The sequence below is a fragment of the Brassica napus genome, unplaced genomic scaffold (genome assembly GCF_020379485.1).
Source record: "Brassica napus cultivar Da-Ae unplaced genomic scaffold, Da-Ae ScsIHWf_1538;HRSCAF=2138, whole genome shotgun sequence".
In the NCBI taxonomy this organism is placed as follows: Eukaryota; Viridiplantae; Streptophyta; class Magnoliopsida; order Brassicales; family Brassicaceae; genus Brassica; species Brassica napus.
In genome coordinates this window covers 8,441-31,651 of record NW_026014955.1, presented here as the reverse complement: position 1 = coordinate 31,651, position 23,211 = coordinate 8,441, and the positions used below count along the sequence as shown (strand labels likewise).

General features: G+C 32.3%; 4 protein-coding genes across 4 annotated transcripts; 2 read left to right on the top strand and 2 right to left on the bottom strand.

Moving 5' to 3' along the window:
- Positions 1-509: 509 nt before the first annotated feature.
- On the bottom strand, positions 510-2,204 carry LOC125597764 (paired amphipathic helix protein Sin3-like 6). The gene is made up of 7 exons (XM_048772302.1): positions 2,144-2,204; positions 1,822-1,947; positions 1,524-1,704; positions 1,327-1,425; positions 1,118-1,222; positions 962-1,016; positions 510-764 (listed from the first exon to the last, which is right to left on the bottom strand). The coding sequence occupies exons 1-7, from the start codon at positions 2,185-2,187 to the stop codon at positions 604-606; spliced, it is 771 nt and encodes a 256-aa protein (XP_048628259.1). The 5' UTR covers positions 2,188-2,204; the 3' UTR covers positions 510-603.
- A 4,103-nt stretch (positions 2,205-6,307) lies between these two features.
- LOC125597763 (paired amphipathic helix protein Sin3-like 6) lies at positions 6,308-8,998 on the bottom strand. Its single transcript, XM_048772301.1, has 7 exons — positions 8,938-8,998; positions 8,616-8,741; positions 8,318-8,498; positions 8,121-8,219; positions 7,912-8,016; positions 7,756-7,810; positions 6,308-7,549 (listed from the first exon to the last, which is right to left on the bottom strand). The coding sequence occupies exons 1-7, from the start codon at positions 8,979-8,981 to the stop codon at positions 7,389-7,391; spliced, it is 771 nt and encodes a 256-aa protein (XP_048628258.1). The 5' UTR covers positions 8,982-8,998; the 3' UTR covers positions 6,308-7,388.
- Positions 8,999-19,492: 10,494 nt separating this feature from the next.
- LOC125597754 (sister chromatid cohesion protein PDS5 homolog C-like) lies at positions 19,493-20,862 on the top strand. The gene is made up of 5 exons (XM_048772291.1): positions 19,493-19,610; positions 19,825-20,028; positions 20,127-20,308; positions 20,384-20,762; positions 20,838-20,862. The coding sequence occupies exons 1-4, from the start codon at positions 19,518-19,520 to the stop codon at positions 20,583-20,585; spliced, it is 681 nt and encodes a 226-aa protein (XP_048628248.1). The 5' UTR covers positions 19,493-19,517; the 3' UTR covers positions 20,586-20,762; positions 20,838-20,862.
- A 187-nt stretch (positions 20,863-21,049) lies between these two features.
- On the top strand, positions 21,050-22,926 carry LOC125597753 (sister chromatid cohesion protein PDS5 homolog C-like). Its single transcript, XM_048772290.1, has 6 exons — positions 21,050-21,370; positions 21,543-21,616; positions 21,706-21,757; positions 21,875-21,958; positions 22,034-22,607; positions 22,699-22,926. The coding sequence occupies exons 1-6, from the start codon at positions 21,164-21,166 to the stop codon at positions 22,737-22,739; spliced, it is 1,032 nt and encodes a 343-aa protein (XP_048628247.1). The 5' UTR covers positions 21,050-21,163; the 3' UTR covers positions 22,740-22,926.
- Positions 22,927-23,211: the final 285 nt, after the last annotated feature.

The following is a 23,211-nucleotide window of genomic DNA, read 5'->3' as shown; positions in this document are numbered from 1 at the left end:
CTGAAACTCCTCTCCTAGTAACACGCTGACGATGCTCATCAGATATGTCTTCCAAATTTCAATTGATATCATTTGGCGGGAATGAAATGCAAGAAGGCATGGGGAAGCAAACACGTATATCCTGAATGGTGAAACAAATTGCCAAGCAGATGTTGGTTTCTCTTGATCCAAGCGATAGGAAAAGAAAAGCATAAGGAAGGACTACAAATTTAGTTTTTCTTTGTAAACTATTTTGGTCTTTGACTAATTTGGCATTATCTTATGGACAAAATTTGATCTTTAAAGCTTATTTACATGTGTTACGTTTAAAAATTTTAAAATTATATTCTCAACTTAATTAGTTAACACTTAAACTGGTTAGAATGGATTAACACGTGATGTAGTGTTTTTCTTGGGGTTCATCCTACGGTCCAGTTTTCAGAACATTGTGAATGCACGACGATTAGGTAACAAAAAAACACCATCATGTTAAAATGTAAAAGACCACTTTTAGAATTATCATATGGATATTCCATGGGCAAACACAAACCATTTTATAAAAGAACTGAATAACGCAGTAATTTCCAGTGTAGTAGAACGATGTTATTATGGAAAAAGAGTCATTCACATCCTTTGGAAGGAGGCAATAATTTGGCTTACACTGCTAGCTGTTTTGTCAGCTCTATCTGTATCTCTTCCGCCATCTTGACCACTTTGATGATCTTGAATTCGCCCATTTTCTGCCACGTTCAAATAGCCTCCCTGACCTTCTTTAGCAAGGGACTCTGCAAAAGTTAGAACCAGGTTTAAACTCAGAGGACCACTGAAGCCGTTAACAAAGACAAGACTGGCCATGATTATAGTATACACGATTAAGATACATAACAGCAGTATACAAGATGAAGGGTGCATATCACAAAGATATCAATTGCTTATTTATAGAACATTCACTAGAATGTAACAAAGCCATCAGAATACCTACTTCCAGTAAAATTACCACCAGAGAAAACAACCAGCTTTTCATCACAGTTTTCGACCTTACACAGAAAATAAGAGTATGTATCAATATCTCAATCGAAAAATGAGACATTTAGTTCCATAGTGAAAAGGATGTATGGCCAAAATGCACTAGACTGACCTTATCAGAATGCCTTGGAAGCATGTCAGAAATTGCAGCACAATTAGGTAAGAAATTAAGGAACTCCACGAGCAGATCATCATGACCCTTGAAGAGAATAGTAACCTACACAACAGACGATAATCAGAGAAGTGCACTACAACTAGCGCTCTAACAAATAAGATAGGAGGCAGAAAGTTCATAAATTTAACCCTCTTTAACATATATACCTCTTCGTAGACATCAATGATGGACTTTCTTTCCTTTCGATACATCTCCATGATGTCTAGAAACCTTTTATACGCATGTTCATCACTTGAGAACCTTGCCTGCAAAGGTAATAATTAAAGTAAATCATAACTGATAAGAGAAAATCAAACATTACTTCAATATGTAATTTACACATCACGTACATTACATAACATACCTTAATCTTGGTGACGAAACTGAAAGCATCTTGGAAACCTACCCTGGTCTTCGGTTTCTCTTCCTCCAACGGAAAGGTTATTGTATACTTTTTGGGTAAGAAAGTATTAAAACCTAATATTAGGTCGTTGTGACCATTGAACAAAACTTTTATTCTTTTAATGACACCATTATGGTCGTCTCTGCAACCAACATGAATAAACACAGTAAAATCAACAATACACGAATACCTTCTGTTGAACTGTATTGAAAAGGACAAAACAAAATGGGAAGAGACTAGAGGCCGGTAGGTAATATACCTCTGAGCTCTAAAGTCCTTCATGACCTCAAGGAATGTCTCATATTTCCCTATGTCGTCATGAAATGTGTTCCTCACAGCACTGACATAATGCAGTGCATCACGTATGGTTGGAGATTGCCCGTTTCTGCATTCCGTAAACACATGTTACTAACTTTTCCAAGAATCAAATTGCATCTACTAGACTTAAGAATCAAAAACAGCTTAATCAAAGAAAAAACCTAAAAATGATAGGCCTCAAATGCAAACTCACAATCTATACAAGTCGAAGATAAATTTGAAAAGAGGAAATGAAAATTTGGATAAGAGAGAGAGAGACTAACGTTTCTCCTCGAGAAGTGTAACCATCTTCTCTATCTCTCCTCATCTTTGGCAAAACGTTAAAGGTTGAAAACCCTAATCTTATCATAAAAGACTTAGCAAAAGATAATTTGTGGTGTTACTTCGTGGGCCTATTTTCCATGTATCTCTTTTCTCTGGGCCTTAGAGCAATATTTATCAATAAGAACTTTAAAGAGTTTCTTAAACAAAAATATAAATATTTCAATAATATATAATTAGATAACTGAAATTAATTACAAAAAAAAAATTCAACCAATCTATAGTATACAAGTGTCATATAGAGTTCTAATAGAATTCTAAAATATCCTTATATTAGAATTTTTCTCTACACTCTTTCTTCTCTTTCAATTATTATTACTAGGTGATTTCCCGTGCTCATGCACGGATATAAATATTTCTAAAGTAAAAATATATTATAATAATTGATTGCTACTTACTTTTAATTTTAAATTAATTTATAATTTATAAGCATCATTTTTATTAATAATATTATATTACTTTAATTATACATATGATTTTATATATGTTATATCTAATCGATATTATTGTTTTTCGATCGATTTAGTTATCATTTGGGTAAATTGGATTGCATCTATGAATTCAACTGTAATATTTTTTATCCTATAAATTAAAATTTTTAATTTCTTATTTGCATTTAGGTGGTGGTAGTCTTAGATATGTAAATATATTTTTTTTTTTTTTTTTTTTTTTTTTTTTTTTTTGACAGCAGATATGTAAATATATTTTATAAAGATTATGTATAACTTAAGATATATTGTGCTTAGAATAAAATTAAAAAATAAACTAAACTGTCTGATTCCAAATTACGTAAATTAATATAAAAATGATAATATTTTGAAGTCTCATGCATATATATAAATTTTAATATGGACAGAATTGTAACAGTTGGTTAATATTTTATTTTCATTTTAATATGTTTTGAGTTGTCCTATGATTTATATTTATAAAATAAATTACTATTCTTATAAAATTATATATTCTTATCGTAGTTAAATCTATGATTTTAGATATAAGTTGGATTAGTCGAATCACTCATGTTGTGAGTATATTAAGTTACATATATTCTTTCAAATTCAAAATGAAGTGTAATTATTTTTTATTCTAATTAAGTCAAATGTGCATGTATTTCGTAATATTTCTCAAATTATATGTTGATGTTTTTTAAAAAATATTAGAAAATAAAGTGATGATCAATAGGAAGTTACATGCGTAAGTAACTGATACATTTTTAAAAGCTCATGAACACATATCAATATTTATAATAATAAAACAATAATAAAATATTCAATAAATTCTAAATAATTTATGCCTTTGATTTATTGAATGGAAACTAAAATTTATTTTAAATAATCTTAAAAATTAGAATCCAGATTTGCTTTGGTATTTTGATTATAGTTCTATTAAGTTCCACAAACATAAAAACATAAAATTTAAAAATAAATTTAATATTAAGAAAAAATAACTTTAATAATGATAAAATATAATATACGTACCATATAAAATTATTTTGTAACTATTTGATCAAACGACATTTATGTTTTTTTTTAAAATTGGTTTTTAATATCTTTTAAAAATAAGCAGTAAACAATTGTGATTTTATTTAAAAATTATATTATATAAGTAAAATATAATTTATCAATATTTTTTTGTTGTACTTGAAAAATATTATAGTCAACTAAATATATGAAAAATAAATTAAACATTACAATATTACAATTATAAACTATTCTTAGACAATTAAACATATATCAGTTTATGTTACTTAATTATTTTATGTAATCATCTAAGAAAATATATAGATATATAAATATTTTTATTACTTTGAAATATTTTTTATTGTTTAAAATTCTATTTTTAAATAAATAAGATTTCTTTTTCTAATATCAAGATTATATGTGTAAATTGTTTTTTTATTGAAATCACATTATATAGAAATTTATAATTTTCATCTAGGAGAATATAGATATAAGAAAAATATTTTATTACTTCTATATTATATTTTATGTTATTTAAAAGTATTTTTTAAATGTAATATTACTATTTTGTGAACTTTCTTTTTTTATGAAATCATATTATATATTTTCGTTTTTCAATTCCTTTTTTTAGTTTATAAAAAGTTTCCTTTTTTTATTATATGTGTATATTTTCCTGAAATTTTTTAAAAAGAAACTAAACAAAAAATAAATAATAGTATTTAAAATGTAAATTAATTCATTAAAGGTATCATTGTAATCAACCATGGTGAGAGTTAACGTGAGAGCGACACATAAGAAACTGACTTCTCAAATAATATAATAGAGATTATTTTTTAATTTTAAGAACCCACACTAAAACTTTTTATTAAAGATGCTCTTAATGACTCATTAATTATGTTATTTGTCTATATAATAAAGACTGGAAAAAATTTAAAGTTGAAAACCCTTATTCATATTTACACTAGTGGTCGGGTTTTTTTTAACGTTCGATTTTAGTTTGAATATTTTGATTTGATACTATGTGAGAATCGTTATTTTTATGTTCATTTGACATTTGTTTACGTGATTTTCTAGATAAAAAAATCCACAATACAGTTGCTAGACCATTTCGTATAAGACAATATTTACATATAAATGTGGTGTAGAAATATATCTTCAAGTGGCAGTGACTTCAATTGATGGCATATGTTTAATTTAAATTTTATATATATATATATATATATATATATATATATATATATATATATATATATATATATATATATATATATATATTTCAATTTTTAATGTTCGTAAGATATGTTTAAAATCAATTTATACATATATATTGTTCTAACAGATAAAATAAATAAATTTGAAAACAACATATATTACTGAAATTTAGAATTAATACAACGTGACATACATCTTAACGATAATTTTATTATTAAGTTTTTATTTTTTGATAGTTGAAAATATAAATATATTAATATTCACACAAAAATATATTTGTTAGAAAAATATGTTTAAAGTTATTTTTACTATTTTTCTATAAATTATTTTCATAGTTTAAAATGATAATATACAAATAAATATTTTTTAAAAAAAACTGCAATATTTTCATCAATTGTACTTTCTATATGCACATTTTTAAAAAAAAAGTTAATTTCGACAATGCGGAAAGAAATAACTAATTTATAGTAACATGAATAATATTTTAAGTTAGATACCATCATGACAATCTAATATTGATAGTTTCTATTTTTAAATATAAATGTCTGTTTGAATCTATTTCTCAAAAAACAAAAAAAAATATGTTTGTTTTAATCTTGGCAGGTATGTGAGAAATATTATGATAAACCAACAAACTCGTCGGGCGTATCTTATTTTAAGTAATGTTTAAAAAAAAAAAAAATGTTTGTTTGAATCTATTTCTCAAAAAAAAAAAAATGTTTGTCTGAATCTTGGCAGGTACGTTAGAAATATTATGAAATAACAACAAAATCGTCAGGCATATCATATTTTAAGTAATAATTTTGGTACTATCTCAGTGCTCGAGAATATAATACGGCAACATATGGCTACTGCTGCTACTAAAGCTTGATTGGCTTGAAACTCAGCAGGTGGTGGACACCAATTTGATGAAAATGCAATCCCATATTCCTCTACAACGATGCCTGCACAACAAACCTTAAATGCAATCTGAGATGTTCAAGTTCCTGATATTGGCACTTTATCTATTGGAGTATATACGATAGTTAATACGAAATATTCCTTGTAAGGAATGTTTACATAATCCTATAGCTAGGTTACATGGGGATATTTCTCTGTACAAGCTGTATATATAGAGTTGATCTCTAACGTGAATAAGACACAAGAAAACCTTCTCTATTCTCTGCAACTATTTCACATGGTATCAGACACAAATATTTTTGTGATTTCTATGTTTTCTTAGTCTTGATTCCTTTTTGATTTCTAAACGACTGAAAACTTGGTTCTGCGATATGGGCGATAACAACATGACTGAGAACTCAGCTGTTTGATCTGGAGTCACGGTACCAACGATGGATATTCAAAGGCGTACGATCTTGCCGTATGATCTCACCGAAGCGACAATCCCGGAAGTGTTATCTCACATCATTTTTTACAAGGATGGCTATCAACCTTGAGACTGCTTTGAGCTCAATGAAGAAATTTGGATTTGTAGACGGGAGTCTTCCCCAGCCAGCTGAAGACTCATCCGACTATGAAGATTGGAAGACCATCAATGGATCAAGATGACGATTGACCAAAGGCTGCGATTGAACATCTCACACAAACCGCTTGCTACAGACTTGTTGGAACACATATGCAGACGATTTCGTGTGACGAACGGACCTCGTGTTCAGCATCTGAGGAAGTAACTTGTAAACTGCCATTAAGCTGGTGTCATGATCGAGACATGCTTTGGAAAACTTACAAAGATTTGGGACAGTTTGGCATGTTACCGTCCAATGCTGAGCTGTGTTTGCAATGGATGTACATGCAAGTTCAGTGTAACCTTAAGGCTAAGGGCACAATGGGAGGAAGACAAGGTCCATGACTTTCTGATGTATCTTGATGAGAATGTGTTCGGAACTGTTTGTTCCTTGCTACTTATGCAGGAACCAATTCCGAACCTTGAACATGTGTACCTCAAAGTGATTCAAGATGAGGATACTCGGGTACAGAAGCGACTAGGCGTTTTTGTTGGGATTTGTCGTTTGATTCAAAGGAACCAATTCCGAACATGTGTAACCATATTGTGAGGAATTGGGATTTGTCGTTTGATTCAAAGGAACCAATTCCGAAAGATCAAGATCTTAAAACCTCTAGGGTTTCACATGAACATGGAGAATGATATTATGCTAGAGGCAAGTCTGAGAAAAAAAATATTGTGAGGAATGTTAGGGTCGGTTCTAGATCACACTCAGGGTCTAGAATTACCTGCTGGTTCTGAAAGAAGTAGGCATATACCAGAATGACTATTATGTTACAAAGAAGAAGTATGGCGAAGAATCTGAAGAAGCGGTTGTGATAGATCCTGATTGAGAGGATGATGCACTATCGGTAACAGATACACAGCTTCATGATAAATTGTATCTTAATAAAGACCACTTTTAGAATTATCATATGGATATTGCATGGGCAAACACCAACCATTTTACAAGAAAACTGTATAACGCAGTAATTCCAGTGTAGTAGAACGATGTTATTATGGAAAAAGAGTCACTCACATCCTTTGGAAGGAGGCAATAATTTGGCTTACACTGCTAGCTGTTTTGTCAGCTCTATCTGTATCTCTTCCACCATCTTGACAACTTTGATGATCTTGAATTGGCCCATTTTCTGCCACGTTCAAATAGCCTCCCTGACCTTCTTTAGCAAGGGAATCTGCAAAAGTTAATTACCTTAGAACAAGGTTTAAACTACGGAGGACCACTGAAGCCGTTAACAAAGACAAGACTGGCCATGATTATAGTATACACGATTAAGATACATAACAGCAGTATACAAGATGAAGGGTGCATATCACAAAGATATCAATTGCTTATATATAGAACATTCACTAGAATGTAACAAGCCATCAGAATACCTACTTCCAGTAGAATTACCACCAGAGAAAACAACCAGCTTTTCATCACAGTTTTCGACCTTACACAGAAAATAAGAGTATGTATCAATATCTCAATCGAAAAATGAGACATTTAGTTCCATAGTGAAAAGGATGTATGGCCAAAATGCACTAGACTGACCTTATCAGAATGCCTTGGAAGCATGTCAGAAATTGCAGCACAATTAGGTAAGAAATTAAGGAACTCCACGAGCAGATCATCATGACCCTTGAAGAGAATAGTAACCTACGCAACAGACGATAATCAGAGAAGTGCACTACAACTAGCGCTCTAACAAATAAGATAGGAGGCAGAAAGTTCATAAATTTAACCCTCTTTAACATATATACCTCTTCGTAGACATCAATGATGGACTTTCTTTCCTTTCGATACATCTCCATGATGTCTAGAAACCTTTTATACGCATGTTCATCACTTGAGAACCTTGCCTGCAAAGGTAATAATTAAAGTAAATCATAACTGATAAGAGAAAATCAAACATTACTTCAATATGTAATTTACACATCACGTACATTACATAACATACCTTAATCTTGGTGACGAAACTGAAAGCATCTTGGAAACCTACCCTGGTCTTCGGTTTCTCTTCCTCCAACGGAAAGGTTATTGTATACTTTTTGGGTAAGAAAGTATTAAAACCTAATATTAGGTCGTTGTGACCATTGAACAAAACTTTTATTCTTTTAATGACACCATTATGGTCGTCTCTGCAACCAACATGAATAAACACAGTAAAATCAACAATACACGAATACCTTCTGTTGAACTGTATTGAAAAGGACAAAACAAAATGGGAAGAGACTAGAGGCCGGTAGGTAATATACCTCTGAGCTCTAAAGTCCTTCATGACCTCAAGGAATGTCTCATATTTCCCTATGTCGTCATGAAATGTGTTCCTCACAGCACTGACATAATGCAGTGCATCACGTATGGTTGGAGATTGCCCGTTTCTGCATTCCGTAAACACATGTTACTAACTTTTCCAAGAATCAAATTGCATCTACTAGACTGAAGAATCAAAAACAGCTTAGTCAAAGAAAAAACCTAAAAATGATAGGCCTCAAAAGCAAACTCACAATCTATACAAGTCAAAGATAAATTTGAAAAGAGGAAATGAAAATTTGGATAAGAGAGAGAGAGACTAACGTTTCTCCTCGAGAAGTGTAACCATCTTCTCTATCTCTCCTCATCTTTGGCAAAACGTTAAAGGTTGAAAACCCTAATTTTATCATAAAAGACTTAGCAAAAGATAATTTGTGGTGTTATTTCGTGGGCCTATTTTCCCTGTATCTCTTTTCACTGGGCCTTAGAGCAATATTTATCAGTAAGAACTTTAAGGAGTTTCTTAAACAAAAATACAAATATTTCAATAATATATAATTAGATAACTGACATTAGTTATAAAAAAAATTCAACCAATCTATAGTATACAAGTGTCATATAGAGTTCTAATAGAATTCTAAAATATCCTTATATTAGAATTTTTCTCTACACTCTCTCTTCTCTTTCAATTATTATTATTTTTTTTTAATTCTAAGAACCCACACTAATTTTTTTTATTAAAGATGCTCTTAACCGACTCAATAATTATGTTATTTATCTATATAATAAAGACTGGAAAAAATTTAAAGTTGAAAACCCTTATTGATATTTACACTAGTGGTCGGGTTTTTTTTTTAACGTTTGATTTTAGTTTGAATATTTTGATTTGATACTAAGTGAGAATTGTTATTTTTATGTTCATTTGACATTTGTTTACGTGATTTTCTAGATAAAAAAAATCACAATACAGTTGCTAGACCATTTCGTATAAGACAATATTTACATATAAATGTGGTGTAGAAATATATCCTCAAGTGGCAGTGACTTCAATTGATGGCATATTTTTAATTTAAATTATATACATATATATATATATATTTCAATTTTAAATGTTCTTAAGATATGTTTAAAATCATTTTATACATATATATTGTTCTAACAAATAATAAAAATAAATTTGAAAACAACATATATTACTGAAATTTATAACTAATACAATGTGACATACATCTTAACGAAAATTTTATTATTAAGTTTTTATTTTTTGATAGTTAAAAATATAAATATATTAATATTCACACAAAAGATATTTGTTAGAAAAATTTGTTTAAAGTTATTTTTACTATTTTTCTATAAATTACTTTCATATTTTAAAATGATAATATACAAATAGATATTTTTTTTAAAAAATGCAATTTTTTCATCAATAGTACTTTCTATATGCACATTTTTTAAAAGTTAATTTCGACAATGCGGAAAGAAATAACTAATTTATAGTAACATGGATAATATTTTAAGTTAGATACCATCATGACAATCTAATATTGATAGTTTCTATTTTTAAATATAAATGTCTGTTTGAATCTATTTCTCAAAAAACAAAAAAAAATATGTTTGTTTTAATCTTGGCAGGTATGTGAGAAATATTATGATAAACCAACAAACTCGTCGGGTGTATCATATTTTAAGTAATATTTTTTTAAATAAATGTTTGTTTGAATCTATTTCTCAAAAAAAAAAAATGTTTGTCGGAATCTTGGCAGGTACGTTAGAAATATTATGAAACTAGGTGTCTTACCCGCATATGCGGGCTTAATCACTTTACAAATATTTATTAGTTTATTTTTTTTGTTAATTCAAAAACCAGCATAATAACTTATTATTTATATTTTTAAAAAATTAAATCAAACATATATATATATGAAAAAAATCTACCTACATATATATATGTTTACGTAAAATTTATTAAGGATAGACTTTAACTATTTAATTTATTATAATTGTTTTATATTTTATTTTTAAATCTTATAATTGAAAAATATGTTTTAAGATAACAACCAATATATAAAAATTATCTTATTTTTTTAAAAAAAGTAAATATTATTTATAAAAATTTGTTTTTGATTATATAATTAATTATATATAAAATACATTAAAGGTAGTATATATATTAATCGTTCTAACTTTCAACGTGAGAGCTTTGTTGTTAAAAATTATTTTGCAAATAATAATATAGATGAGATATGCAAGTCTGCAACACATCTATAATTCATTAATTTCGGATATTATATACTTTGTTTAGAATTTGATAAATTTGGAAATAGTTAAAATATTATATTTTTATTTTAAATTTGATGAATTTGGAAATAATGAAAATAATACATTTTTCTTCTAAAATTATGAACTTACGATATGCATAAATCTTATGTACGTATATGTATCCTGATTCTCTTCTCTAAAAAGTAGCAAATATGATTTTCTGTGTATAAATTATTATTTTTTACTATATACATATGTCTTATGGACATGCATCAAATTAGATAAACAAATAAATGATTACTAAGTGTTTTGCCCGCACATGCGGACATAATCATTTTACGAATACTTATTATTTTATGTCTTATTAATTCAGAAATCTGAATTATAAAACTCTAATTGGTGAACATGTTGAAGGAAAAAAATTATGATGAATTCTTTGTTCCTCAAAATTTATACCAGTTATGTTGAAATTTTAGTCACATTATTGAAAGGTATATCCCACTTTTAATTCTAAATTCTCCATGGAGGAATGAATTTATAAGAAAAAAAAATCCCAATGCAATTTTGATAAAGGAACAATCTGAACAAAAATTCATATTTTTTTATATTTTTTCAATTCTTCAAATGAAATTTTAGTTTTTATTTTGTTCATTTTGTTCATTTTTCTAGTGGTGACCAACTGAAGCTATAGTATTTCACGGATTAAACTTAAAATGTTTTAAATTAAAAGCAAGAAAAATTATTTTGAACTCAGTCACAAGTTAAGTTATTATTTATGATTTTAAATAGTAAAATCAAACATCAAATTATTTATATATGTCAAAAAAACGTTCATCAAAATATATACTTATTATTGTGTTAAAAGTTTTAAAACACTCATATATTAGAAATAGTTTAGAAAATATCTTTATATAAATATTTTTGTTTGACTAATATTTAATTATAAACTGTTTTATATCTTAGTTTTTTAACTTTATAATAAAAAAATATTGTTTTCAGATAGCAACACATTATATATAAGAATTCTCTTAGTTTTTAAATATATTTTCACAATTTTATTATATTAGTTATAATTAATTATTTAATATAACATATAAATTTAATATTATTAAAATAAAATGCGTCTTTTATTATATATAAATTTCATTAGATTTTTATGAAAGTTAATAAATACTCAGCTAAAAATTAATAATAAGTCAATGACCTGTATAAATGCTTAAAACCTAATAAAATATGACAAATAAGAAAATAAGAATTCTAATATAACATATAGATTTAAATATTATTAAATCAAAATTCGTTTTTAATTATATATAAATTCATTACGAATATTTTTTTTAATTAATAAATCAGTGATTCAGCTAAAAATTATTAATAAATCAATGATTAAGTTAAAACCTAATAAAACATTACAAATAAGAAAAATTGACTAAAATCATGGAAAACATGACAAATAAGCAAAATCAAAATAATTATATATCTAATTACATATTTTATAGTTATATCTAATTACATATTGACCCTCGAGATACTCTTAAGTTGGCTGAAACAGAGTCTGCCTTATGGGCCGAGGCGCAGATTAATCATGCACAAAGAACTGATCAGGCCCGTTCAGTAGTAACCGAGACGGTTCCAATTATCCCTGGTCGGTGGTGCTTTACGGATGGATCTTAGAAAGAAAATGATAGGTTTTCAGGACAAGGATGGTGCATCACTCTCGAAGGCTTTGATAATTTATTGGGAGCAAGAAACACTAGAGTGAGTCAATCACCACTTCATTCGGAGATAGAGGCACTCATTTGGGCGATGGAATGTATGAGGAACTTAAGACAGTTTACTGTCACTTTTGCGACGGATTGTTCTCGGTTGGTGAAGATGGTTTCTGAACCCGACGAATGGCCCGCATTTGCAAGTTATCTCGAAGATATAAAGATCCTGCAAGGTAGTTTCCACAGCTCAGAGCTCATCCATATTCCAAGGACGCAAAATTCAAGGACAGATAGTCTAGCACGTAGTGCAAGAAGGTAACCCTCGTTCGTAGTCCATAAGGATACAGAGCTACCAGTTTGGTTTACAGAGTCTATATGAGTCTGTTTTGTTGCTGACAAAAAAAAATAGTTATATTATCTAAATTAATAAATTATGAACTCGACTAAAACTATTAATAAATTAATGACTCAGCTTAAACCTAATTAAAACATGACAAATAATCAAAATTAACTAAAATCATGGAAATCATGACAAATAAGTTAAATCATTTCATAAATAATAGTATATATAGATAACAACAAAATCGTCAGGCATATCATATTTTAAGTAATAACTAGATTTTGACCCGCGGAGTTGTTGGATTATATTATAATACAAAGTTTTATTATATCGAAAAACATAATTTTTAACAGCTATATAATCTACAAATTAGTTTATTTGAGATTTTATATGTACACTTTTACGTAAGTTTCTTTTCGACATGAGAATTATATTCGGATCAAAAAAACAAACCGAACCGACTCAAAATTATAGGTTTAGTTCAGGTCCGGAGAAGATAATCTATTGGGTTTTTTTTTACCCGCAGGTCTTTGTTTGAGTCCGGGTCCTACCCTACACCCGATCATAAGTATGTGTTTATTAGGTATATTTGGATATTTCAAATATGTTTCCGGTATTATAGATATTGTTTTTAAGTTTTTGGTTTACGATTAGAGTTTTGATTTCAGGTAAATTTTCAAATTAAAAAAAAAAGGTTTATATATATGATATGAGATTTTAGTGGAAACGTTTATATATGATATGATTATTAGAATGTACACATATATGTCTTGTAATTTATCTTGCTTTAAATCATATATTATATGATAAAAGTGATAATATAAAATATTAGTTTCAATGATTTTACGATTAAAAATCAAAATGATAAATATAGTAATAGTAATGATTAAGATTTAGGAGTGAGATTTAAATAAATAAAAGAATTGACTAAATTATTGTTAGAGAAATATATGGTAATATATTGTTAGTATAAATTTAAGGTAAGATCAAAAAATAATGAGTTAAATGAAAGGGTCCAAACAACTTTTATAGGTAGATTTTTTTAGACTCCTTCCCTTTTAATAGTATTGATAATTTTGGTACCATCTCAGTGCTCGAGAATATAATACTGCAACATATGGCTACTGCTGCTACTAAAAGCTTGATTGGCTTGAAACTCAGCAGGTGGTGGACAACGATGCCTGCACAACGAACCTTAAATGCAATCTGAGATGTTCAAGTTCCTGATATCACTTTATCTATTGGAGTATATACGATAGTTAATACGAAATCTTCCTTGTAAGGAATGTTTACATAATCCTATAGCTAGGTTACATGGGGATTACTCTGTACAAGCTGTATATATAGATTTGATCTCTAACGTGAATAAGACACAAGAAAACCTTCTCTATTCTCTGCAACTATTTGACATGGTATCAGAGTCGACACAAATATTTTTGTGATTTCTATGTTTTCTTAGTCTTGATTCCTTTTTGATTTCTAAACGACTGAAAACTTGGTTCTCCGATATGGGCGATAACAACATGACTGAGAACTCAGCTGTTTGATCTGGAGTCACTGCACCAACGATGGATATTCAAAGGCGTACGATCTTGCCGTATGATCTCACCGAAGCGACAATCCAGGAAGTGTTATCTCACATCATTTTTTACAAGGATGGCTATCAACGTTGAGACTACTTTGAGCTCAATGAAGAAATTTGGATTTGTCGACGGGAGTCTTCCCCAGCCAGCTGAAGACTCATCCGACTATGAAGATTGGAAGACCATCAATGCATTGTTGGTCTCGTGATCAAGATGACGATTGACCAAAGGCTGCGATTGAACATCTCACACAAACCCTTGCTACAGACTTGTTGGAACACATATGCAGACGATTTCGTGTGACGAACGGACCTCGTGTTCAGCATCTCAGGAAGTAACTTGCAAACTGCCATCAAGCTGGTCTCATGATCGAGACATGCTTTGGAAAACTTACAAAGAGTTGGCACAGTTTGTCGTGTTACCGTCCAATGCTGAGCTGTGTTTGCAATGGATGTACATGCAAGTTCAGTGTAACTCTAAGGGCACAATGGGAGGAAGACAAGGTCCATGACTTTCTGATGTATCTTGATGAGAATGTGTTCGGAACTGTTTGTTCCTCGCTACTTATGCAGGAAGCCAGGAACCAATTCCGAACCTTGAACATGTGTACCTCAAAGTGATTCAAGATGAGGATACTCGGGTACAGAAGCGACCAGGCGATGAACGACATTAGGGGTGGGCACTTTACCCGATATCCGAAGCCGCACCTGAACCCGATCCAAAAAACCGGAACCAAAATCCGAACCGAAGTAGCAAAATATACTAACGGGTATTGAATTAGGAGAGATTAGATATCCGAACCCGAACGGGTAATATCCGAACCCGAATGGATATCCGACGATAACCGAATATATGTATAATTAATCTTATATTTGTAGTTTACATCTTTTATTTTATATAAATATTTATATTGATACTACACATACTTTAAGTTTATATGATATACATACAATTACAGAGTAAATAATTTACTACTCACTTAAAATGCATGTCAAACTTTTTATTTCAAGAATTAACAAAAAATTACATCCAAAATTTAAAAACAATAACCAAATTAATGTCTTTTTAGTTTCAAAATGTTATGTCCAAATCTATTAACCATCCAATCTATTAAAAATAAAAAAATAGTGAAGTGAAAGTTAATCCCTCCGTTCCTAAATGTAGGATGTTTTAGAGAATTTTGATTTTCCAATATAAAAGATGTTTTTATTTTTCTATGTAACTTTTACTTTATTAAAAACTGTGTAACTAATCATATTTAATAATTTTTAAATACCATTAATTGGTTGAATACCATTAATTTATAGTTTTACAGATACTTTCAAGACTAAAAGTAATTTTTTTAATATGTGTGATTTTACCTAAACATCTTATACTTAAAAACAGATGGAGTATATTTTTAAATACAAGAATTTGAGAAATGAAAATTTTAATATTTTTTTTTTAAAATTTAAATATCCGAACCCGATCCGAAATAATCGAATCAGAACTAAAAATACCCGAACCCAAGCCGAAGTTTAGAAATACCTGAACGGGTTCTACACCTCTATACCGAAATACCCGAAAATTTGAAATACTCGATCTAAACCCGAACGCCCACCCCTACCGTACCGAGTCATAGAGTTGTGTTAGGTTGGACTAACCTAAAATCAGATTCAACATGTCACGAATATCAAACATATTTTATTTCATATATATAAAACACGAAGATCACAAGCCTAAAATATTATACATAAGGTTCCATGGATGCAGCCAAAAGCAAAACATATATTCATATATCTTTAAAACGAGTCTTTAGCAAAAGATTTCCAATCTACACTAGCTCCTACAGTTCCGCGGGCGCTATGGTCCTTTCTACTGGTCACCTGCAAAAGGATATGAGGAGGTTCTCACACAACAGTACCAACACGAGGTACACACCATAAAAACATATAATAATCACACAATCACAATAATCCGGGTGTTAGACTAGTCTTGCTATCCACTTAGCCCATACAACGTCTCAAGCCTCAGATCCACAAAATGACACCTAGACCGGTACGGCTTTCATAGCTCAGAAGCCGTCTCTGATGTCAAGAACCTGCATTATAAATTTGTTAACAAAAAATTAACCATGACTCACAGTGATTAACAGATGTGGCTTGACTTTCTGATTCCGGAAGTTGACCAAACCCTTTTTCTCCCCTCCAAATCTTCGTCTTCGTACCGTGATGTTAATCCCAAAACCCAACGTCAATGTCTTGAATGGACTGGTCTTGACTGATCAAAACTCCGAAAGAACCTTCTTTCTCTTCTAGACAGTCTTTCGGAACTTCCTGGCAGTTTATCGGTCTACGGAAATGTCTATACTTCTAAAGAACCTCACTTCTTTCTCTCTCTCTCTCTCTCTCTCTCTCTCTCTCTCTCTCTCTCTCTAACCCACGTTTTGGAGTTTCCTTGGTGTGTCTCATTGAGTGAAAATGAACCAGGTAGCTGGGTATATATAGAAGTTGCCAGCCAGGAAGAATGAGCCACCCGATCGCATGTGTGTCATCATGCATGCTTGTGGTCGCATGCGTGGCGACACATGGGCGTCCACATGCCCTGATGCATGCTTCCTTTACATTCCAGGAGACACCACCACGTCCACATGATTCTCAGCATGTTTGGGGTTCATGCGTCGCGACACACGGCCACTGGATGTCAGTTCGCATGCGCTATTCGAAGATACTGCGACACCTCGTGCTTCTGCTTGTCAAGCTGCATGAAACACTCATTCCTGCAGAGACATGTCGTGCTTCGTAGACAGATAGCTTGCTAAGTGATTGACACCACTTTCTGATCCCTTGTGTTGTGACACCTCGAGCTTCTCGGTCGATTTGCGCGATTGCGACCCTTCCAGCATATTTTTGACCCGTGATCAATCCTGAATATTTTCCCGTTCCTAATTTTATGAGCTGAATATTTTTAATAAACTCCAGACTAACTTTAACTTTGAGGGTAAATATTTCCCGAGCCTTCGGCTTCTCCGAAAAATTCCATAATACCAAAATTAAGGTTTTTGTCCAACTTCGGGGTTTTCCATTGATACTATTCCGAGCTCTGTATTTATTTTTTTTTTTTTTTTTTATTTAATACTGGGTATTACAACATCTGTCTGTCCTTGGTTTAAAGGATGTATTTGAAGAGTCTATGTCACCTTCGGTATCAGAGATTCAGAAGGAGCAAGACAAAGATGTATTTCAGGGAGAAGTTGGTGAAAGAGGAAGCTGAAAGGCTTGAAAGATCAGATACGACGATGAATCTGATCATTCTTAGTGTGGGAGATCATGTGTTAAGGAAGATCGAATTGTGTACTTCAGGTGCTTCTTCATGGTTTACACTGGAGATGTTTTACCTTTCCAAGACTTTACCGAATATAATTCACTTGGAGCACAAATTATATATCTTCAAGATGGTTGATACTCAGGATATGGATGAGAATATCGATGGCTCTTGTGTCTTACCTGTCAAGCGTGAATGTAGCTATGTCAGGGGAGGTGCAAGGCGATTATGTTGTTGAATTTGCTACCTTCACATTTTGGCTCTCTCAAGGAAACGCTTAAATACGGCAAGGAAACATTATCCTTGGAAGAGGTGACGGGTTCTGCAAGGTCTAGAGATCAAGATCTTAAAACCTCTAGGGTTTCACATGAAGATGGTGAATGATATTATGCTAGAGGAAAGTCTGAGAAAAAAGATTTTGTGAGGAATGTTAGGGTCGGTTCTAAATCAAGCTCAGGGTCTAGAATTACCTGTTGGTTCTGAAAGAAGCAGACATACACCAGGAATGACTGTTATGTTACAAAGAAGAAGTATGGCGAAGAATCTAAAGCAGCGGTTGTGATAGATCCTTATTGAGAGGATGATGCACTATCGGAAACATATACACAGTGTCATGATAAGTGGGTGATTGGTTATGGATGTTCTTACTATATGACGTGTAGGAGGGATCGGTTTCACATGTTTAAAGAGCTGACTGCGAGACAAATACTTCTTGGTAATAATTGTGGGGTAGGAGTGCAATGGATTGATACAATCAACAAAGCTTATGGAGGGTTGGTCAAGACACTCACAGATGTCACTCCGTGGAGACGCTGGCGGTGGTGTACTACCGATCGATATCGACTCGTCTCATCAGTCGATGCTCAGAGCAATCGTCTCCTCGGATACTTTTTTTCTGAAACAAAGCAAACACGAAAATAAATAAAACTGACAATGAAAACTTATCAATGGGTTGCCTCCCATTAAGCGCTTTGTTATAGTTCTTTGTTTTCTGAAGATTGTTTTGTAAAACTTGTTATTTCTCGCAAAAAAATTCCGCAAGAATGTTTTTCCGATCATTTCATGTTCGGATAGAATCCCTATCATTCCTTTCCCGAAATGATATATACGAAGTTTGATCTCGTATCTTTATTTAAACATGCTCGGCTTATGCGGCATAGTTTCTTCGACATTTCTGGCTCGTATTTGCTCAAAGCATAATTTCTCTGAAGATTTTAACAGTTGATTTCATCATTGCGACTTTCAAAGTGACTCTACGGGAGTATCCAGGCTATTCAACAAGAATTGCAGCAATTCGCCAATCCTAAGTCTACGTTTAGTAAAGTAATCTTTTAAGTTGTGAAAATAATTAATGAATTTTGATAAAAGTACTCTTTAGTTTATTCAGTATTTGTTTACATGTGATACTGAAAATGATAACTATAAAGCGTTAGTAAAACTTTCTACTGCAAAACAAACATCCAAATCATGATTAGATCGCACTAAGACGTCGTTAGTCCTCAACAAACGTTACTAATATCTGCATATAAAGACAATGTATGCTTTATATTGAGGTCTTGTTGTGAAAAGTTGGAGTCTTTATTACATTAAAACAAGGCTGAGGACCGAGAAAGTTTCCACCTTTCCCTATTGCTGTTCAGCGACCGTTCGAGACTCTCGTCGCTTCTTCTCTGGTAGGGTTTTGAGAAACTCAAGGAGGAGGTAGCATTCATGTCTAAAGAGCTCGAGAAGCGCCTTCTGGAAGCTGGCAAAGCTCTTCTTCTTCTACCGTCTTCTGTTGATACGCTTCTTCACCTTCTCGACGTGAGCTCCTTTTGTTACATTCTCTCCAAAGAACCCAACTTTTATACTCTTTCCGACCAAAGAACACAACTTTAGTATTACTAGGAGGATCAAGTTAAAAAAAAAAAACTGTATTTTTTTTATGTGCTTAAAATTTGAAACATGTTTTGTTGAATGCTGCTTCGATTTTGTTAGAGTTATCTTCTGAAAGCTCGTTCCTTTAATTTGTATGCAGAAACTGTTCATCTGCTTGGTAGAGGTGGAACAGTCACCTCCTAGCTCGATTCAGGAAGCACTCTCTCCGTTGAAGAAAGCATTAGTCGATGAAAGACTCTTCAAGCATTGGAATGTCCATGTGAGAGTCCATGTCGCTTCCTGCTTCATCCAGGTTACGAGAATAAATGCTCCCACTGCTCCATATGTTGACGAACAGATGAGGGTAAGTTACATTCTAGTTTTTTTGTAGTTGTTTTCATCTTAATTATGAAAATATAGTCAGTGACTGACAGCTTTCTTTTGTAACCATTTGGGGGGCAGGAAGTATTGAAGTTAATTGTATCATCATTTGAACATCTAGATGACAAAAGTAGTCTCTCCTATACCAAAAGCACTTCCATCCTTAACACTGTGGCTAAGTACGATGTCTCTTATCTGATGTTGGATCCTGTGTATGATGCACTCTGTATTGAGATGTTCCAGCATTTTCTCAAGGCCTTAAGGTAAAAAAGCTCATTAACTGTCTATACTGCTGCTTGGAATAACTGAGTGTTGCTTATATTTCATTTCCTTTCCAGGGATGATCATCCAGTGGAAGTATTTTCGGATATGGAGAACATTATGACCCATGTTTTAAAAGAAAGCGATGATTTGCCTCCAAAGTTGCTTGCACCAATTCTGCATTATGTCAACGAGACTGATGAGGTCATGCATCCATCCATCCATAGCTTCTTAGTCTTGTTTCAGCAACCAATATATGCATGCATCTTTTGTTTTTAACTCTTTCCACTTCTCTTCCCTTAGGTTCCCTCAATATCACGGAGGTTGGCAGAAAAAGTTCTGCTAAACTGTTCTACCAAGTGCCAAACATATCTTGCTGAAGCAGTGAAATCATCAGGCGTTTCTTTAGATAAGTATAGTAATGTGGTGGCTTTCATATGCGAAGGTGCATCCAGTGTAAGCTCTCTCACCTGTTTGTTTCTCTAGCAGTTGTTTTTACATGCCTTGTTAAGTATATTTTCTAATCGGCAGGATAAACCAAAGAAGCAAGATGATGATGAGCCTCAACAACTTGACAGCAATGCTATCAACAGTGGTCTGGATGAGGAAACTGGTCGTGCTGTGAACCAGAAGAAAAAGGAAAGCTCGATGGAGGCCAAACCATCTGCTGCTACTGCTAGTGCTTCTCAAGAAATAGGTACGGCCCAAGCTAAATTGACAAAGGAGTCTGGAAAGAAGATAGCTTCTGCTAGTAATGCCAAGCCTAGTGTTCCTCCTACAAAGAGAAGCACCTCTGAGATAAAAGCAACGAAGCAGTCAGAGAGACCCATTTCTTTGGGTGATAACAAAAAGGTAAGATGTTCCCTGACCTGTATCTGAGTAATTTACATGGCTGTCTTCCCTGTCCTTGTGCTGTTTACGAGTGTACTTTAATTGTGTTTCAGACAATCGTTTCCTCTGGAAAGTCAGTCTCAAAGTCAAAGACAGAAGTGAAGCAGCAACCATCAGAGAAAACTCTTGCTAATACAAACGCAAAGAGAAAACACAGTCTAGACACAGAGAAAGTATGTTTTTTTCTTAGTTTCACTCACATATAGTAACTGTTGGCTGTTGGTCATATAAAGGAATGCGGAAAACAATAGTTAGCTATGCATGGTTGCAGCTTCCTATCACTATGCATGGCTCTGATCGAGTTCTTTCTATTTAAATCTTTGTTCTGATTTAATTCAATGGCAGGCATTTGATGACCGAAAGTATGATAAAACTTTAGTTGGATCAAGAATCAGAGTCTGGTGGCCACTTGATAAGATGTAAGCGTTATTTTCTCTCTGCTTCCTTTGTGCTGAACCTGGTTGCATATTTATATTTGTAAATGAGCTATATCACATTTTTACTGCAGGTATTATAGAGGTGAAGTTACTTCATATGATCCTTCCAGAAAGAGACATATGGTAAGGCCAAATTATATCAGGCTTCTATATAAATATATATATCTTGTTTGTTTGTGCTACACTTTTCTTTCATATGGTTCTGTTTTTTTTATTTTATTGTTGTATGCTGGTTAACAGGTTGTCTATGAGGATGGAGATCAAGAAACTTTAGACTTAAAAAATCATAACTGGTATCTTGTGGAGGCATCAAAATCGTCAAAGGTTTGTGTCTGACTTTTCTGTTTTTCTTGATGTTGGGAGTAAGATGGTTAACTGTCATTTGATCTTCCCAATCAGCACAAGGATAAACAGAAGGCCGCAGAAGTTTCCAACCGTGAGCAAACTGGTGCACCTAAGAGGAGGCTGAACCTCTCACTTCCTCCTGACGAGGATCCTGCAGAAGCTGAGACTCAGGCACGCAAGCGAGCTCGAGTCCAAAGCCACAGCCTCCATAAATCTCATGGTGAGATGGAGAAGCCCACTGCAGAAGGAGAACCCTCTTGCCACCATCGCAAATCTGGTTCTGAGCTTGGACACTCTCAAACTTGCTCTATCACACATCAGTTGGGTAAGGTCAAACAGAGCATCACAGACACGATAACCAGTGTAAGAAAGTTTGGCTCTGAGGTCGAAACAAAGGAACAGACTATTGTTGACATGTTAACCAGTGTGAGACAGTTTGGCTCTCAGCTGGAAACAAAGGAACAGAGCATTGTTGACATGTTAGCCAGTGTAAAACAGTTTCGCTCTGAGCTCGAGACAAAGGAACAGAGAATTGTAGACACTTTAAACAGTGTACAACAGTTCAGATCTGAGATCAAGAAAAAGGAAGATAACCTAGTAGCTTCGCTGCATGAAGTTGACGTGTTAGGTACGTAATCTGTCTTTTTTTTCTTTCTAAAATTTATTGGTTGTGTACTTTTGGTTCTTGGTCTCTGATAATGTGATGTTGGAACTAACAGGGGAGAAGATATCTGGAATCAACAAAATCCTCAACTCATAATCAAGTTTAGGGTCAAGAAATGGGATCAGAGACTTTTGCAAACCCATTTTGTTCAACGATGGAGTTTAAGTAGTTGACCAAAGAAAAAAATCTTTTGTGTAGCATTCTCTCTAGAGACATTTTAATTTTGGAATTCTCGTCTAAAATATGCAAACTAAACAGTGACATTATGGTTCAGCGTATGCTCTAGTTCGGGGTTGAACTTTGTGTTGTATATCCTTTCTTCTCAGCACCGTCTTGGTTCTCTGCTATGACTTATTCTCAACTTATCCACTTTTTAAATGTTTGCAAATTTTCTTTTTCTTTTATATCGATTTTAAACGTTTATAATTGTTAAAATTCTTCTATTGCTACATTTTAAAACTTATCGATATGTTATTAGCTTCAAAACACCTTGGTTCTCATGTTCACGCACGGTTTGAAACGTATGTCAAGTATGTACTATTCACATTACTATTTTGAAATTTAATAT

Coding starts and splice junctions, on each gene's coding strand:
- LOC125597764 (XM_048772302.1), bottom strand. CDS start 2,187: ATGAGGAGAGATAGAGAAGATGGTTACACTTCTCGAGGAGAAAC. Junction 1,223..1,326: donor TCATTGATGTCTACGAAGAG/GTATATATGTTA, acceptor TCTGTTGTGTAG/GTTACTATTCTCTTCAAGGG. Junction 765..961: donor TGGTGGTAATTTTACTGGAA/GTAGGTATTCTG, acceptor TAACTTTTGCAG/AGTCCCTTGCTAAAGAAGGT.
- LOC125597763 (XM_048772301.1), bottom strand. CDS start 8,981: ATGAGGAGAGATAGAGAAGATGGTTACACTTCTCGAGGAGAAAC. Junction 8,499..8,615: donor AAGGACTTTAGAGCTCAGAG/GTATATTACCTA, acceptor TGTTGGTTGCAG/AGACGACCATAATGGTGTCA. Junction 7,550..7,755: donor TGGTGGTAATTCTACTGGAA/GTAGGTATTCTG, acceptor TAACTTTTGCAG/ATTCCCTTGCTAAAGAAGGT.
- LOC125597754 (XM_048772291.1), top strand. CDS start 19,518: ATGTCTAAAGAGCTCGAGAAGCGCCTTCTGGAAGCTGGCAAAGCTCTT. Junction 19,611..19,824: donor CGCTTCTTCACCTTCTCGAC/GTGAGCTCCTTT, acceptor ATTTGTATGCAG/AAACTGTTCATCTGCTTGGT. Junction 20,309..20,383: donor CATTTTCTCAAGGCCTTAAG/GTAAAAAAGCTC, acceptor TTTCCTTTCCAG/GGATGATCATCCAGTGGAAG.
- LOC125597753 (XM_048772290.1), top strand. CDS start 21,164: ATGTTCCCTGACCTGTATCTGAGTAATTTACATGGCTGTCTTCCCTGT. Junction 21,959..22,033: donor AGGCATCAAAATCGTCAAAG/GTTTGTGTCTGA, acceptor CTTCCCAATCAG/CACAAGGATAAACAGAAGGC. Junction 22,608..22,698: donor GCATGAAGTTGACGTGTTAG/GTACGTAATCTG, acceptor TGGAACTAACAG/GGGAGAAGATATCTGGAATC.